A 14,101-nucleotide genomic window follows, 5' to 3' on the forward strand; every position below is an offset into this window, starting at 1 on the left:
GCCTGGTACACAAGTGGTTGTGGGGGGGAAGCAGGAGGATGCTGTCATGCTCATCCTTAAGAAAAGCAGCAAGGCTGAAACCAAAGCACAGCTTTTATAGAGTCAGAGATTTAACTGAAGCTCAGCATGGAGTCGAGGCTTAGACTCCATGATCCTCAAGGGTGCCTTCCAACATGGATATCTATGAGATTGCCAGTGGAGGGCAGCTGATCAGAAAGACAAGAGAAGGGCCAAGAGAGGTCCTTTGAAGAAGATTCACTCAAAGGCTGCCTTAACCAGTACCCCAGGGCCCCTCCAACATTGTGAGCTGGGGTGGGGACAAAGCGTGCGGCTGGGCTGGCTGTGCTGTACTGTGACATCCATGACATCGTGGGGCCATGTCACAAATGGGGGCAGCTATACAAGGCCCCAGCAGGTAACGCTGGCCCTGTATTGCTTGGGCAAGCGGTGAGTGCACACGTGGTGGGGAGGCTGGGCTGGGGACAAGGGCCGGGGCAGAAACGCTGCACCCGGGGCTGGCTTTTCCCCCTGCATCCAGGAACAGCCCCTCATGGCACAGCCTTGGGCAGGGCACCGTGCTGCTGCTGCTGCTGCTGCTGCTGCTGCTGCTGCTGCTGCTTGGGCAGCGGAACGGGCCTGGCTGCTTGCCAGCTCTCTGGGGTCCTGTCCTTCCTGCTCCCAAATCCCTGGGATTCCCGTCCCAGCTGCCTCCCCCGTCCCTGCTGCCAGCTGCCTCCCTCTCAGCCCATCTCAAGGCCTTCTCGCCATCCTCCTGCAGTCCATGGATACCTGGGTATTGTGGCTCTTGCTCTTGCAAAGTGTAGTCCAGTACCCACAGCCCGTGGGTGACGGCTTGGACGAGGTGACACGTCTGCGAATGGAGGTGCGTGCCAAGCTCCAGGAAAAGGAGAAGATTCGTCTGGAGCGGGAGGTGGAGCAGCTGGTCCTGGTGAAGCAGGGTGCCTTGGCCTGGGGAGACCTGCTCTGCTCTGCCTGGCAGCACTGGCAGCTCTGGGCTCTTGCTGGGCTCCTGCTCCTTCTCTTGGCACAGTGGTATATGTGGAGGAAAGGGAGCCTGAGGAGAGAGGAGCAAGGAGAAGGACACGATGGTGTAAATGAAGAGGAAGTTGAAAATGTGGATGCATATGAAGAAGACGTTGGAAATGAAGATGAGGGAGACAGTGACATGGAGGAGGAGGAAGATGACAGTGATGATGGCCGTGCAGAGGATGTCGACAATGCTGCTGCGAATGAAGAGCGTGATGCTGCAAATGAAGTTGGCAATGAGGCTGCCAATGCAGCAAACGTCAATGATGTTGGAAGTCAAGTGGAAGAATACCGTGATGGTGCCGATAACTTTGGAAGAATCATAATGGAGCGCATACAGTGGCCTGTGCGGGACCTGCAGGAAGGATGCATGTGGACAAGAAGGCTGATGGAGCATTTTGCAATTTATTTTCGACGGGTCTTGTCCAACAGTTTCTATCCGGTACTGCAAGGAGCCATTGGGGTGGGCAGTGCCTTTGAAGGTTGGAGTCCTCGTGAGCAGGATGTTGTGTACCAGGTGCTCATACCCATGACACCTCCCCGAGGGCACAGCTTCCACCTAGAGCTGGGCACTGCAGGGCAGAGGCGCTTGAGGAACTTCCACATCCGCGTGCAGCAGGAGTGCACCTGCACGAGCGAGCGGCAGGGTGAGAACATGCTGTGCTTCCTGCACCACCCTGAGGAGGAGCTGAGGAGGCATCAGGATCCCAGCCTCCTTCATACCCTGTGCACGGGCTCCTACCTGGACGTGGGCAAAACTGCCCGCTGGTTCTACCAGCTGGTGAGAGCAATCTGGCCGGCTTTGCTTGAGTCACACCATTGGCATTTAGTGCTGCTGCCCCCCAGACGCTCCTGCCAGTTCAAGGTGACCAATGGCAGAGAAAGCTACCGGATCGAGATGCTGTTTGGGGTGCGGCAAGGCAACTCAGACGTCTTTGTAAGCAGCCAGCCTAGGCAAGCCCACACCTCCAGCATAATCTGGCCGGAGAGCTACGCTGTGGCCGAGATGAAGTTCTTCAGGTACATCGCCAGGCGGGCTCCCCCTGACAGCTTGCACCTGAAATGCCTGCAATTCTTCACTCGTCTTCAGCTGGGCTTAGGCTTCTCCACCTATACCATCAAGACCATTGTCATGCACCTCCTGAGCATCTTGCCCGTGTCACAGTGGCGCAGGAGACATTTTGTGAGGCGGCTGATGGATATCAGCGAGAGCCTGCGCGCGTGTGTGGAAATGAGACGCCTCAATCACTTCATTGTGGGCAACCAGAGGCTTCCTGAGGGGATCCACTTGCCCCCAGAGGTCCTAATGGCCAGGTCATGCAATCTCTTCCATCACCTGGTGATGGATCCGGTTGCCCACTCCCAGGCAATGAGCCAGTACGTGGATCTGCACCATTGGTTGAAACGGATCCTTAAAAATGAACAGTGAAAGAGGTTCTTCTGCAGAGAGCTGTGCTTGTGAGGCTCACACCTGGTGGCAGAGAACCAGCTCTCACTAGACGGGCAAAGAAGGGAGAATGTGGGCTACAGAGAGGGAAGGGAAAATGCTGCGTAGGAGCACTATGCCAGCAGCAACCGCAGTGTGGTCTCAAGAGCCTCCCCAGCACTGCATCCAGTTTGGCTACAAAGATCAAGGAACACGCATGAGGAAATGCTATTATTCGCCCACCTCCTTCTTTGAGTCCCTTCTCCCTCTGAGAGCTTCACCTTGTGCAGGGACGCCGATCTCAGAATCCCAGATGAGGGAATGTTTGAAAGGACCACTGGTGGTATCATTTGGTTCAGGGGTGCTCCAGGCAGGTCTTCCCGCTCTACACTACAAAGGATTGCGTTCCGGTCAAGGCTCTTGACTCTTTCTGGGGAGATAGACTCCACAATCCCTGGGCAAGGTTTGGGATCAGTCAATGGACGGTGTTTTTCCTTGCTTCTGCATGGGAATCCTTCAGGTCAGCATTGTAGCAACTGTGTTGGAGCTGACGTGATCTTTTTTGAATATGTAAAGATCTAGGTTGTTAATTTGTGTATATATATACACCCCGTGTGTACATATTATATGCTAGAAAGCTTTTCAATTAGCATATATAATAGTTAAATATAATAAAAGCCTCTAGAATATTTAAAATATTATCAATGGTATGAATTACGTAACGGTTATAACATGATAAGAAAGTATTCTAAAGAGTCAACCATGTAATTTTCTTTAAAGAAGGCAATATAGCCAATATTTAGTGTCACTCTAAGTTGTGATACATATTAATGCTCTCGGGGCATTTCTATCTGGAAAGATTGTCATAAGTAGATATATTTATGCATAACACTTTTATCTTCTATATTGCAAATAAGAAATTATTTTATGTAGTAGTAAAGCCATAGATCGTGTCTCTGTCTTTTGGGGACACACAGTTATGCTCTATAGTTAGTGCTTTTGTGAGCAGCAACCTGGAAACTGCTTTGCTCTTGATTCAATAAACTACAATATTCCAGAGCCTGGATCATGCAAGACTTTATTGACCCCAACTAGACCTACAGTTACAGGTAAAAGTGACAAGTTGTGAATCTGGGCTTGTGAAGAGTCTCCTTGAAATTAGCCAAACTTGCAGTGCCGAATCCGTTCTAATCCGAAATGAAGTCCAGCTGCCCCCGGCCCCTGTGATCACAGAATGCCAGAAGGGCCTGCCTTGGAAGGGTCCTTAAAAATGGTCTTGTTGCAGCCCTGCTGCCAAGGGCAGGGACAGCTTCCCCTAGGCCCGGTTGTTTCAAGCCCCGCCCAGCCTGGCCTGGAACACTGCCAGGGATGGGGCAGCCACAGCTGCAGCGTGGGCAGCGTGGGCCGGGGCCTGAGCAGCCTGAGAGGCAAGAATTTCTTGTGCATCTCCAGCCCAAGCCTGCCCGCTGTCGGTGGGAAGGCACTGGGCCTGGTGCTGTCCCTGCAGGCCCTTGTCCACAGCCCCTCTCAGCTCTCTGCTGGGCCTGGTGCAGGGAGTGAAAGGCGGCAGGAAGTTGCCCCCAGAGAAGGCCTTGGAGAGCACTGGGGCCAGGAGTGTCACCATGAGGGCAGCAAGCAGGGCCTGTTCTGGCCATCGGGGGGGGGGAGGGCACAGGGCGGGCGCTGAGGCCCTGCCAGCTGGAGCTGGGAGCTCCGGCGTGCGGCTGGCAGAGAGCTGTGGGAGATCCGTGCAGCGGCAAGGAGACGGGCTTCTAGATGTGTTAGAAAGCAGAGAAGAGCTGGAGAATGGGCGCCGAAGGAGTAGGGTGTCTCCCTGTGGGGAAAAAACTTCACGATGCCAGAGGATAGTCCAGGGAGGACACAGAGGAGACCTGTCATTTTACTGGAATAAAGGGAGAGGCCAAGGGATATTTCCCCTTGGGGTGTCTCGATTTGTTGAGACTCAGGACAAGGGCGCGGCCTCCATTTTTATCCTTATTCCCAGGTGCATCACCCTCTTCCTTCCCCCACTGCCTGAGGTACTCGGAAGGTACAAGACTTCCCGAGTTGCCTACTGTGTGGAACCCCTCTGTCACTTTGATTGCAGAGGCAGGAATGGCACCATACACGCACACCATGGTTCATGCACAGCAACCAACTTTTAGTGAGTGCTGTCTTCCTTTGCAGATCTGAATGTCTGCCTGGTCAGTCCATATCGGTTGAACCAGTTGCCACGCAGCCAAACGGGCAGTAGCTGCTGGTGTCCCCAGCGGTCCAGGCCCGCTCCCCAATGGTCCACACTGGTTAAGTTTTCTAATTAAAAAAAACATAAGCATTACTTATGCTTCAGTTACAAAATAAGGATGAAATGAAACTGTGAGGCCTTCAGTTGAGCTGTTGGCCACCACAATACCCCTCTGTTTTATGCTCCCTCTGGTTTATATATTTGTAAGCCTGTAGAAGGCAGAGGCATGAAAGGAGAGGTGCTGGGGTCACCCTCTATGTAAGGCAGGGTTCCACCTGTCTAGAGCTTAATGATGGTGCTGATGGGGTTGAGCAGTTTTGGGTAGGAATCAGGGGGAAGACCTACAATAGCAGCCTGTGACTCTTAGATGGCGGTTCATCACTGCAGTCTGTGAAGCTGTGCCTGTTTATGCACGGAAAGCCAGACCAATCTATCTGGAAGTGGTCACCCAAAAGACATCTTTCTAATGCAGAACAATTGTACTGGCACACCCTTTTGGGAGCAGGAAAAGGAGCGCTCTCCCAGAGGCCTGGTACACAAGTGGTTGTGGGGGGGAAGCAGGAGGATGCTGTCATGCTCATCCTTAAGAAAAGCAGCAAGGCTGAAACCAAAGCACAGCTTTTATAGAGTCAGAGATTTAACTGAAGCTCAGCATGGAGTCGAGGCTTAGACTCCATGATCCTCAAGGGTGCCTTCCAACATGGATATCTATGAGATTGCCAGTGGAGGGCAGCTGATCAGAAAGACAAGAGAAGGGCCAAGAGAGGTCCTTTGAAGAAGATTCACTCAACGGCTGCCTTAACCAGTACCCCAGGGCCCCTCCAACATTGTGAGCTGGGGTGGGGACAAAGCGTGCGGCTGGGCTGGCTGTGCTGTACTGTGACATCCATGACATCGTGGGGCCATGTCATAAATGGGGGCAGCTATACAAGGCCCCAGCAGGTAACGCTGGCCCTGTATTGCTTGGGCAAGCGGTGAGTGCACACGTGGTGGGGAGGCTGGGCTGGGGACAAGGGCCGGGGCAGAAACGCTGCACCCGGGGCTGGCTTTTCCCCCTGCATCCAGGAACAGCCCCTCATGGCACAGCCTTGGGCAGGGCACCGTGCTGCTGCTGCTGCTGCTGCTGCTGCTGCTGCTGCTGCTGCTTGGGCAGCGGAACGGGCCTGGCTGCTTGCCAGCTCTCTGGGGTCCTGTCCTTCCTGCTCCCAAATCCCTGGGATTCCCGTCCCAGCTGCCTCCCCCGTCCCTGCTGCCAGCTGCCTCCCTCTCAGCCCATCTCAAGGCCTTCTCGCCATCCTCCTGCAGTCCATGGATACCTGGGTATTGTGGCTCTTGCTCTTGCAAAGTGTAGTCCAGTACCCACAGCCCGTGGGTGACGGCTTGGACGAGGTGACACGTCTGCGAATGGAGGTGCGTGCCAAGCTCCAGGAAAAGGAGAAGATTCGTCTGGAGCGGGAGGTGGAGCAGCTGGTCCTGGTGAAGCAGGGTGCCTTGGCCTGGGGAGACCTGCTCTGCTCTGCCTGGCAGCACTGGCAGCTCTGGGCTCTTGCTGGGCTCCTGCTCCTTCTCTTGGCACAGTGGTATATGTGGAGGAAAGGGAGCCTGAGGAGAGAGGAGCAAGGAGAAGGACACGATGGTGTAAATGAAGAGGAAGTTGAAAATGTGGATGCATATGAAGAAGACGTTGGAAATGAAGATGAGGGAGACAGTGACATGGAGGAGGAGGAAGATGACAGTGATGATGGCCGTGCAGAGGATGTCGACAATGCTGCTGCGAATGAAGAGCGTGATGCTGCAAATGAAGTTGGCAATGAGGCTGCCAATGCAGCAAACGTCAATGATGTTGGAAGTCAAGTGGAAGAATACCGTGATGGTGCCGATAACTTTGGAAGAATCATAATGGAGCGCATACAGTGGCCTGTGCGGGACCTGCAGGAAGGATGCATGTGGACAAGAAGGCTGATGGAGCATTTTGCAATTTATTTTCGACGGGTCTTGTCCAACAGTTTCTATCCGGTACTGCAAGGAGCCATTGGGGTGGGCAGTGCCTTTGAAGGTTGGAGTCCTCGTGAGCAGGATGTTGTGTACCAGGTGCTCATACCCATGACACCTCCCCGAGGGCACAGCTTCCACCTAGAGCTGGGCACTGCAGGGCAGAGGCGCTTGAGGAACTTCCACATCCGCGTGCAGCAGGAGTGCACCTGCACGAGCGAGCGGCAGGGTGAGAACATGCTGTGCTTCCTGCACCACCCTGAGGAGGAGCTGAGGAGGCATCAGGATCCCAGCCTCCTTCATACCCTGTGCACGGGCTCCTACCTGGACGTGGGCAAAACTGCCCGCTGGTTCTACCAGCTGGTGAGAGCAATCTGGCCGGCTTTGCTTGAGTCACACCACTGGCATTTAGTGCTGCTGCCCCCCAGACGCTCCTGCCAGTTCAAGGTGACCAATGGCAGAGAAAGCTACCGGATCGAGATGCTGTTTGGGGTGCGGCAAGGCAACTCAGACGTCTTTGTAAGCAGCCAGCCTAGGCAAGCCCACACCTCCAGCATAATCTGGCCGGAGAGCTACGCTGTGGCCGAGATGAAGTTCTTCAGGTACATCGCCAGGCGGGCTCCCCCTGACAGCTTGCACCTGAAATGCCTGCAATTCTTCACTCGTCTTCAGCTGGGCTTAGGCTTCTCCACCTATACCATCAAGACCATTGTCATGCACCTCCTGAGCATCTTGCCCGTGTCACAGTGGCGCAGGAGACATTTTGTGAGGCGGCTGATGGATATCAGCGAGAGCCTGCGCGCGTGTGTGGAAATGAGACGCCTCAATCACTTCATTGTGGGCAACCAGAGGCTTCCTGAGGGGATCCACTTGCCCCCAGAGGTCCTAATGGCCAGGTCATGCAATCTCTTCCATCACCTGGTGATGGATCCGGTTGCCCACTCCCAGGCAATGAGCCAGTACGTGGATCTGCACCATTGGTTGAAACGGATCCTTAAAAATGAACAGTGAAAGAGGTTCTTCTGCAGAGAGCTGTGCTTGTGAGGCTCACACCTGGTGGCAGAGAACCAGCTCTCACTAGACGGGCAAAGAAGGGAGAATGTGGGCTACAGAGAGGGAAGGGAAAATGCTGCGTAGGAGCACTATGCCAGCAGCAACCGCAGTGTGGTCTCAAGAGCCTCCCCAGCACTGCATCCAGTTTGGCTACAAAGATCAAGGAACACGCATGAGGAAATGCTATTATTCGCCCACCTCCTTCTTTGAGTCCCTTCTCCCTCTGAGAGCTTCACCTTGTGCAGGGACGCCGATCTCAGAATCCCAGATGAGGGAATGTTTGAAAGGACCACTGGTGGTATCATTTGGTTCAGGGGTGCTCCAGGCAGGTCTTCCCGCTCTACACTACAAAGGATTGCGTTCCGGTCAAGGCTCTTGACTCTTTCTGGGGAGATAGACTCCACAATCCCTGGGCAAGGTTTGGGATCAGTCAATGGACGGTGTTTTTCCTTGCTTCTGCATGGGAATCCTTCAGGTCAGCATTGTAGCAACTGTGTTGGAGCTGACGTGATCTTTTTTGAATATGTAAAGATCTAGGTTGTTAATTTGTGTATATATATACACCCCGTGTGTACATATTATATGCTAGAAAGCTTTTCAATTAGCATATATAATAGTTAAATATAATAAAAGCCTCTAGAATATTTAAAATATTATCAATGGTATGAATTACGTAACGGTTATAACATGATAAGAAAGTATTCTAAAGAGTCAACCATGTAATTTTCTTTAAAGAAGGCAATATAGCCAATATTTAGTGTCACTCTAAGTTGTGATACATATTAATGCTCTCGGGGCATTTCTATCTGGAAAGATTGTCATAAGTAGATATATTTATGCATAACACTTTTATCTTCTATATTGCAAATAAGAAATTATTTTATGTAGTAGTAAAGCCATAGATCGTGTCTCTGTCTTTTGGGGACACACAGTTATGCTCTATAGTTAGTGCTTTTGTGAGCAGCAACCTGGAAACTGCTTTGCTCTTGATTCAATAAACTACAATATTCCAGAGCCTGGATCATGCAAGACTTTATTGACCCCAACTAGACCTACAGTTACAGGTAAAAGTGACAAGTTGTGAATCTGGGCTTGTGAAGAGTCTCCTTGAAATTAGCCAAACTTGCAGTGCCGAATCCGTTCTAATCCGAAATGAAGTCCAGCTGCCCCCGGCCCCTGTGATCACAGAATGCCAGAAGGGCCTGCCTTGGAAGGGTCCTTAAAAATGGTCTTGTTGCAGCCCTGCTGCCAAGGGCAGGGACAGCTTCCCCTAGGCCCGGTTGTTTCAAGCCCCGCCCAGCCTGGCCTGGAACACTGCCAGGGATGGGGCAGCCACAGCTGCAGCGTGGGCAGCGTGGGCCGGGGCCTGAGCAGCCTGAGAGGCAAGAATTTCTTGTGCATCTCCAGCCCAAGCCTGCCCGCTGTCGGTGGGAAGGCACTGGGCCTGGTGCTGTCCCTGCAGGCCCTTGTCCACAGCCCCTCTCAGCTCTCTGCTGGGCCTGGTGCAGGGAGTGAAAGGCGGCAGGAAGTTGCCCCCAGAGAAGGCCTTGGAGAGCACTGGGGCCAGGAGTGTCACCATGAGGGCAGCAAGCAGGGCCTGTTCTGGCCATCGGGGGGGGGGGGGAGGGCACAGGGCGGGCGCTGAGGCCCTGCCAGCTGGAGCTGGGAGCTCCGGCGTGCGGCTGGCAGAGAGCCGTGGGAGATCCGTGCAGCGGCAAGGAGACGGGCTTCTAGATGTGTTAGAAAGCAGAGAAGAGCTGGAGAATGGGCGCCGAAGGAGTAGGGTGTCTCCCTGTGGGGAAAAAACTTCACGATGCCAGAGGATAGTCCAGGGAGGACACAGAGGAGACCTGTCATTTTACTGGAATAAAGGGAGAGGCCAAGGGATATTTCCCCTTGGGGTGTCTCGATTTGTTGAGACTCAGGACAAGGGCGCGGCCTCCATTTTTATCCTTATTCCCAGGTGCATCACCCTCTTCCTTCCCCCACTGCCTGAGGTACTCGGAAGGTACAAGACTTCCCGAGTTGCCTACTGTGTGGAACCCCTCTGTCACTTTGATTGCAGAGGCAGGAATGGCACCATACACGCACACCATGGTTCATGCACAGCAACCAACTTTTAGTGAGTGCTGTCTTCCTTTGCAGATCTGAATGTCTGCCTGGTCAGTCCATATCGGTTGAACCAGTTGCCACGCAGCCAAACGGGCAGTAGCTGCTGGTGTCCCCAGCGGTCCAGGCCCGCTCCCCAATGGTCCACACTGGTTAAGTTTTCTAATTAAAAAAAACATAAGCATTACTTATGCTTCAGTTACAAAATAAGGATGAAATGAAACTGTGAGGCCTTCAGTTGAGCTGTTGGCCACCACAATACCCCTCTGTTTTATGCTCCCTCTGGTTTATATATTTGTAAGCCTGTAGAAGGCAGAGGCATGAAAGGAGAGGTGCTGGGGTCACCCTCTATGTAAGGCAGGGTTCCACCTGTCTAGAGCTTAATGATGGTGCTGATGGGGTTGAGCAGTTTTGGGTAGGAATCAGGGGGAAGACCTACAATAGCAGCCTGTGACTCTTAGATGGCGGTTCATCACTGCAGTCTGTGAAGCTGTGCCTGTTTATGCACGGAAAGCCAGACCAATCTATCTGGAAGTGGTCACCCAAAAGACATCTTTCTAATGCAGAACAATTGTACTGGCACACCCTTTTGGGAGCAGGAAAAGGAGCGCTCTCCCAGAGGCCTGGTACACAAGTGGTTGTGGGGGGGAAGCAGGAGGATGCTGTCATGCTCATCCTTAAGAAAAGCAGCAAGGCTGAAACCAAAGCACAGCTTTTATAGAGTCAGAGATTTAACTGAAGCTCAGCATGGAGTCGAGGCTTAGACTCCATGATCCTCAAGGGTGCCTTCCAACATGGATATCTATGAGATTGCCAGTGGAGGGCAGCTGATCAGAAAGACAAGAGAAGGGCCAAGAGAGGTCCTTTGAAGAAGATTCACTCAAAGGCTGCCTTAACCAGTACCCCAGGGCCCCTCCAACATTGTGAGCTGGGGTGGGGACAAAGCGTGCGGCTGGGCTGGCTGTGCTGTACTGTGACATCCATGACATCGTGGGGCCATGTCACAAATGGGGGCAGCTATACAAGGCCCCAGCAGGTAACGCTGGCCCTGTATTGCTTGGGCAAGCGGTGAGTGCACACGTGGTGGGGAGGCTGGGCTGGGGACAAGGGCCGGGGCAGAAACGCTGCACCCGGGGCTGGCTTTTCCCCCTGCATCCAGGAACAGCCCCTCATGGCACAGCCTTGGGCAGGGCACCGTGCTGCTGCTGCTGCTGCTGCTGCTGCTGCTGCTGCTGCTCGGGCAGCGGAACGGGCCTGGCTGCTTGCCAGCTCTCTGGGGTCCTGTCCTTCCTGCTCCCAAATCCCTGGGATTCCCGTCCCAGCTGCCTCCCCCGTCCCTGCTGCCAGCTGCCTCCCTCTCAGCCCATCTCAAGGCCTTCTCGCCATCCTCCTGCAGTCCATGGATACCTGGGTATTGTGGCTCTTGCTCTTGCAAAGTGTAGTCCAGTACCCACAGCCCGTGGGTGACGGCTTGGACGAGGTGACACGTCTGCGAATGGAGGTGCGTGCCAAGCTCCAGGAAGAGGAGAAGATTCGTCTGGAGCGGGAGGTGGAGCAGCTGGTCCTGGTGAAGCAGGGTGCCTTGGCCTGGGGAGACCTGCTCTGCTCTGCCTGGCAGCACTGGCAGCTCTGGGCTCTTGCTGGGCTCCTGCTCCTTCTCTTGGCACAGTGGTATATGTGGAGGAAAGGGAGCCTGAGGAGAGAGGAGCAAGGAGAAGGACACGATGGTGTAAATGAAGAGGAAGTTGAAAATGTGGATGCATATGAAGAAGACGTTGGAAATGAAGATGAGGGAGACAGTGACATGGAGGAGGAGGAAGATGACAGTGATGATGGCCGTGCAGAGGATGTCGACAATGCTGCTGCGAATGAAGAGCGTGATGCTGCAAATGAAGTTGGCAATGAGGCCGCCAATGCAGCAAACGTCAATGATGTTGGAAGTCAAGTGGAAGAATACCGTGATGGTGCCGATAACTTTGGAAGAATCATAATGGAGCGCATACAGTGGCCTGTGCGGGACCTGCAGGAAGGATGCATGTGGACAAGAAGGCTGATGGAGCATTTTGCAATTTATTTTCGACGGGTCTTGTCCAACAGTTTCTATCCGGTACTGCAAGGAGCCATTGGGGTGGGCAGTGCCTTTGAAGGTTGGAGTCCTCGTGAGCAGGATGTTGTGTACCAGGTGCTCATACCCATGACACCTCCCCGAGGGCACAGCTTCCACCTAGAGCTGGGCACTGCAGGGCAGAGGCGCTTGAGGAACTTCCACATCCGCGTGCAGCAGGAGTGCACCTGCACGAGCGAGCGGCAGGGTGAGAACATGCTGTGCTTCCTGCACCACCCTGAGGAGGAGCTGAGGAGGCATCAGGATCCCAGCCTCCTTCATACCCTGTGCACGGGCTCCTACCTGGACGTGGGCAAAATTGCCCGCTGGTTCTACCAGCTGGTGAGAGCAATCTGGCCGGCTTTGCTTGAGTCACACCACTGGCATTTAGTGCTGCTGCCCCCCAGACGCTCCTGCCAGTTCAAGGTGACCAATGGCAGAGAAAGCTACCGGATCGAGATGCTGTTTGGGGTGCGGCAAGGCAACTCAGACGTCTTTGTAAGCAGCCAGCCTAGGCAAGCCCACACCTCCAGCATAATCTGGCCGGAGAGCTACGCTGTGGCCGAGATGAAGTTCTTCAGGTACATCGCCAGGCGGGCTCCCCCTGACAGCTTGCACCTGAAATGCCTGCAATTCTTCACTCGTCTTCAGCTGGGCTTAGGCTTCTCCACCTATACCATCAAGACCATTGTCATGCACCTCCTGAGCATCTTGCCCGTGTCACAGTGGCGCAGGAGACATTTTGTGAGGCGGCTGATGGATATCAGCGAGAGCCTGCGCGCGTGTGTGGAAATGAGACGCCTCAATCACTTCATTGTGGGCAACCAGAGGCTTCCTGAGGGGATCCACTTGCCCCCAGAGGTCCTAATGGCCAGGTCATGCAATCTCTTCCATCACCTGGTGATGGATCCGGTTGCCCACTCCCAGGCAATGAGCCAGTACGTGGATCTGCACCATTGGTTGAAACGGATCCTTAAAAATGAACAGTGAAAGAGGTTCTTCTGCAGAGAGCTGTGCTTGTGAGGCTCACACCTGGTGGCAGAGAACCAGCTCTCACTAGACGGGCAAAGAAGGGAGAATGTGGGCTACAGAGAGGGAAGGGAAAATGCTGCGTAGGAGCACTATGCCAGCAGCAACCGCAGTGTGGTCTCAAGAGCCTCCCCAGCACTGCATCCAGTTTGGCTACAAAGATCAAGGAACACGCATGAGGAAATGCTATTATTCGCCCACCTCTTTCTTTGAGTCCCTTCTCCCTCTGAGAGCTTCACCTTGTGCAGGGACGCCGATCTCAGAATCCCAGATGAGGGAATGTTTGAAAGGACCACTGGTGGTATCATTTGGTTCAGGGGTGCTCCAGGCAGGTCTTCCCGCTCTACACTACAAAGGATTGCGTTCCGGTCAAGGCTCTTGACTCTTTCTGGGGAGATAGACTCCACAATCCCTGGGCAAGGTTTGGGATCAGTCAATGGACGGTGTTTTTCCTTGCTTCTGCATGGGAATCCTTCAGGTCAGCATTGTAGCAACTGTGTTGGAGCTGACGTGATCTTTTTTGAATATGTAAAGATCTAGGTTGTTAATTTGTGTATATATATACACCCCGTGTGTACATATTATATGCTAGAAAGCTTTTCAATTAGCATATATAATAGTTAAATATAATAAAAGCCTCTAGAATATTTAAAATATTATCAATGGTATGAATTACGTAACGGTTATAACATGATAAGAAAGTATTCTAAAGAGTCAACCATGTAATTTTCTTTAAAGAAGGCAATATAGCCAATATTTAGTGTCACTCTAAGTTGTGATACATATTAATGCTCTCGGGGCATTTCTATCTGGAAAGATTGTCATAAGTAGATATATTTATGCATAACACTTTTATCTTCTATATTGCAAATAAGAAATTATTTTATGTAGTAGTAAAGCCATAGATCGTGTCTCTGTCTTTTGGGGACACACAGTTATGCTCTATAGTTAGTGCTTTTGTGAGCAGCAACCTGGAAACTGCTTTGCTCTTGATTCAATAAACTACAATATTCCAGAGCCTGGATCATGCAAGACTTTATTGACCCCAACTAGACCTACAGTTACAGGTAAAAGTGACAAGTTGTGAATCTGGGCT

General features: G+C 52.8%; 3 protein-coding genes across 3 annotated transcripts; all 3 read left to right on the plus strand.

Moving 5' to 3' along the window:
* Positions 1-811: 811 nt before the first annotated feature.
* LOC143694008 (inositol 1,4,5-trisphosphate receptor-interacting protein-like 1) lies at positions 812-2,476 on the plus strand. The gene has a single exon (XM_077177964.1). It carries the CDS (start codon positions 878-880, stop codon positions 2,474-2,476), a length of 1,599 nt encoding a protein of 532 aa, XP_077034079.1. The 5' UTR covers positions 812-877.
* Positions 2,477-6,056: 3,580 nt separating this feature from the next.
* Positions 6,057-7,721, plus strand: LOC143694009 (inositol 1,4,5-trisphosphate receptor-interacting protein-like 1). The gene has a single exon (XM_077177965.1). The coding sequence runs from the start codon at positions 6,123-6,125 to the stop codon at positions 7,719-7,721; it is 1,599 nt and encodes a 532-aa protein (XP_077034080.1). The 5' UTR covers positions 6,057-6,122.
* A 3,580-nt stretch (positions 7,722-11,301) lies between these two features.
* On the plus strand, positions 11,302-12,966 carry LOC143694010 (inositol 1,4,5-trisphosphate receptor-interacting protein-like 1). Its single transcript, XM_077177966.1, has one exon. The coding sequence runs from the start codon at positions 11,368-11,370 to the stop codon at positions 12,964-12,966; it is 1,599 nt and encodes a 532-aa protein (XP_077034081.1). The 5' UTR covers positions 11,302-11,367.
* Positions 12,967-14,101: the final 1,135 nt, after the last annotated feature.

Source organism: Agelaius phoeniceus, chromosome 5 (genome assembly GCF_051311805.1).
Source record: "Agelaius phoeniceus isolate bAgePho1 chromosome 5, bAgePho1.hap1, whole genome shotgun sequence".
Taxonomy (NCBI): Eukaryota; Metazoa; Chordata; class Aves; order Passeriformes; family Icteridae; genus Agelaius; species Agelaius phoeniceus.

Excerpts from the sequence above, each read along its gene's own strand:
- LOC143694008 (XM_077177964.1), top strand. The coding sequence starts at position 878 with ATGGAGGTGCGTGCCAAGCTCCAGGAAAAGGAGAAGATTCGTCTGGAG.
- LOC143694009 (XM_077177965.1), top strand. The coding sequence starts at position 6,123 with ATGGAGGTGCGTGCCAAGCTCCAGGAAAAGGAGAAGATTCGTCTGGAG.
- LOC143694010 (XM_077177966.1), top strand. The coding sequence starts at position 11,368 with ATGGAGGTGCGTGCCAAGCTCCAGGAAGAGGAGAAGATTCGTCTGGAG.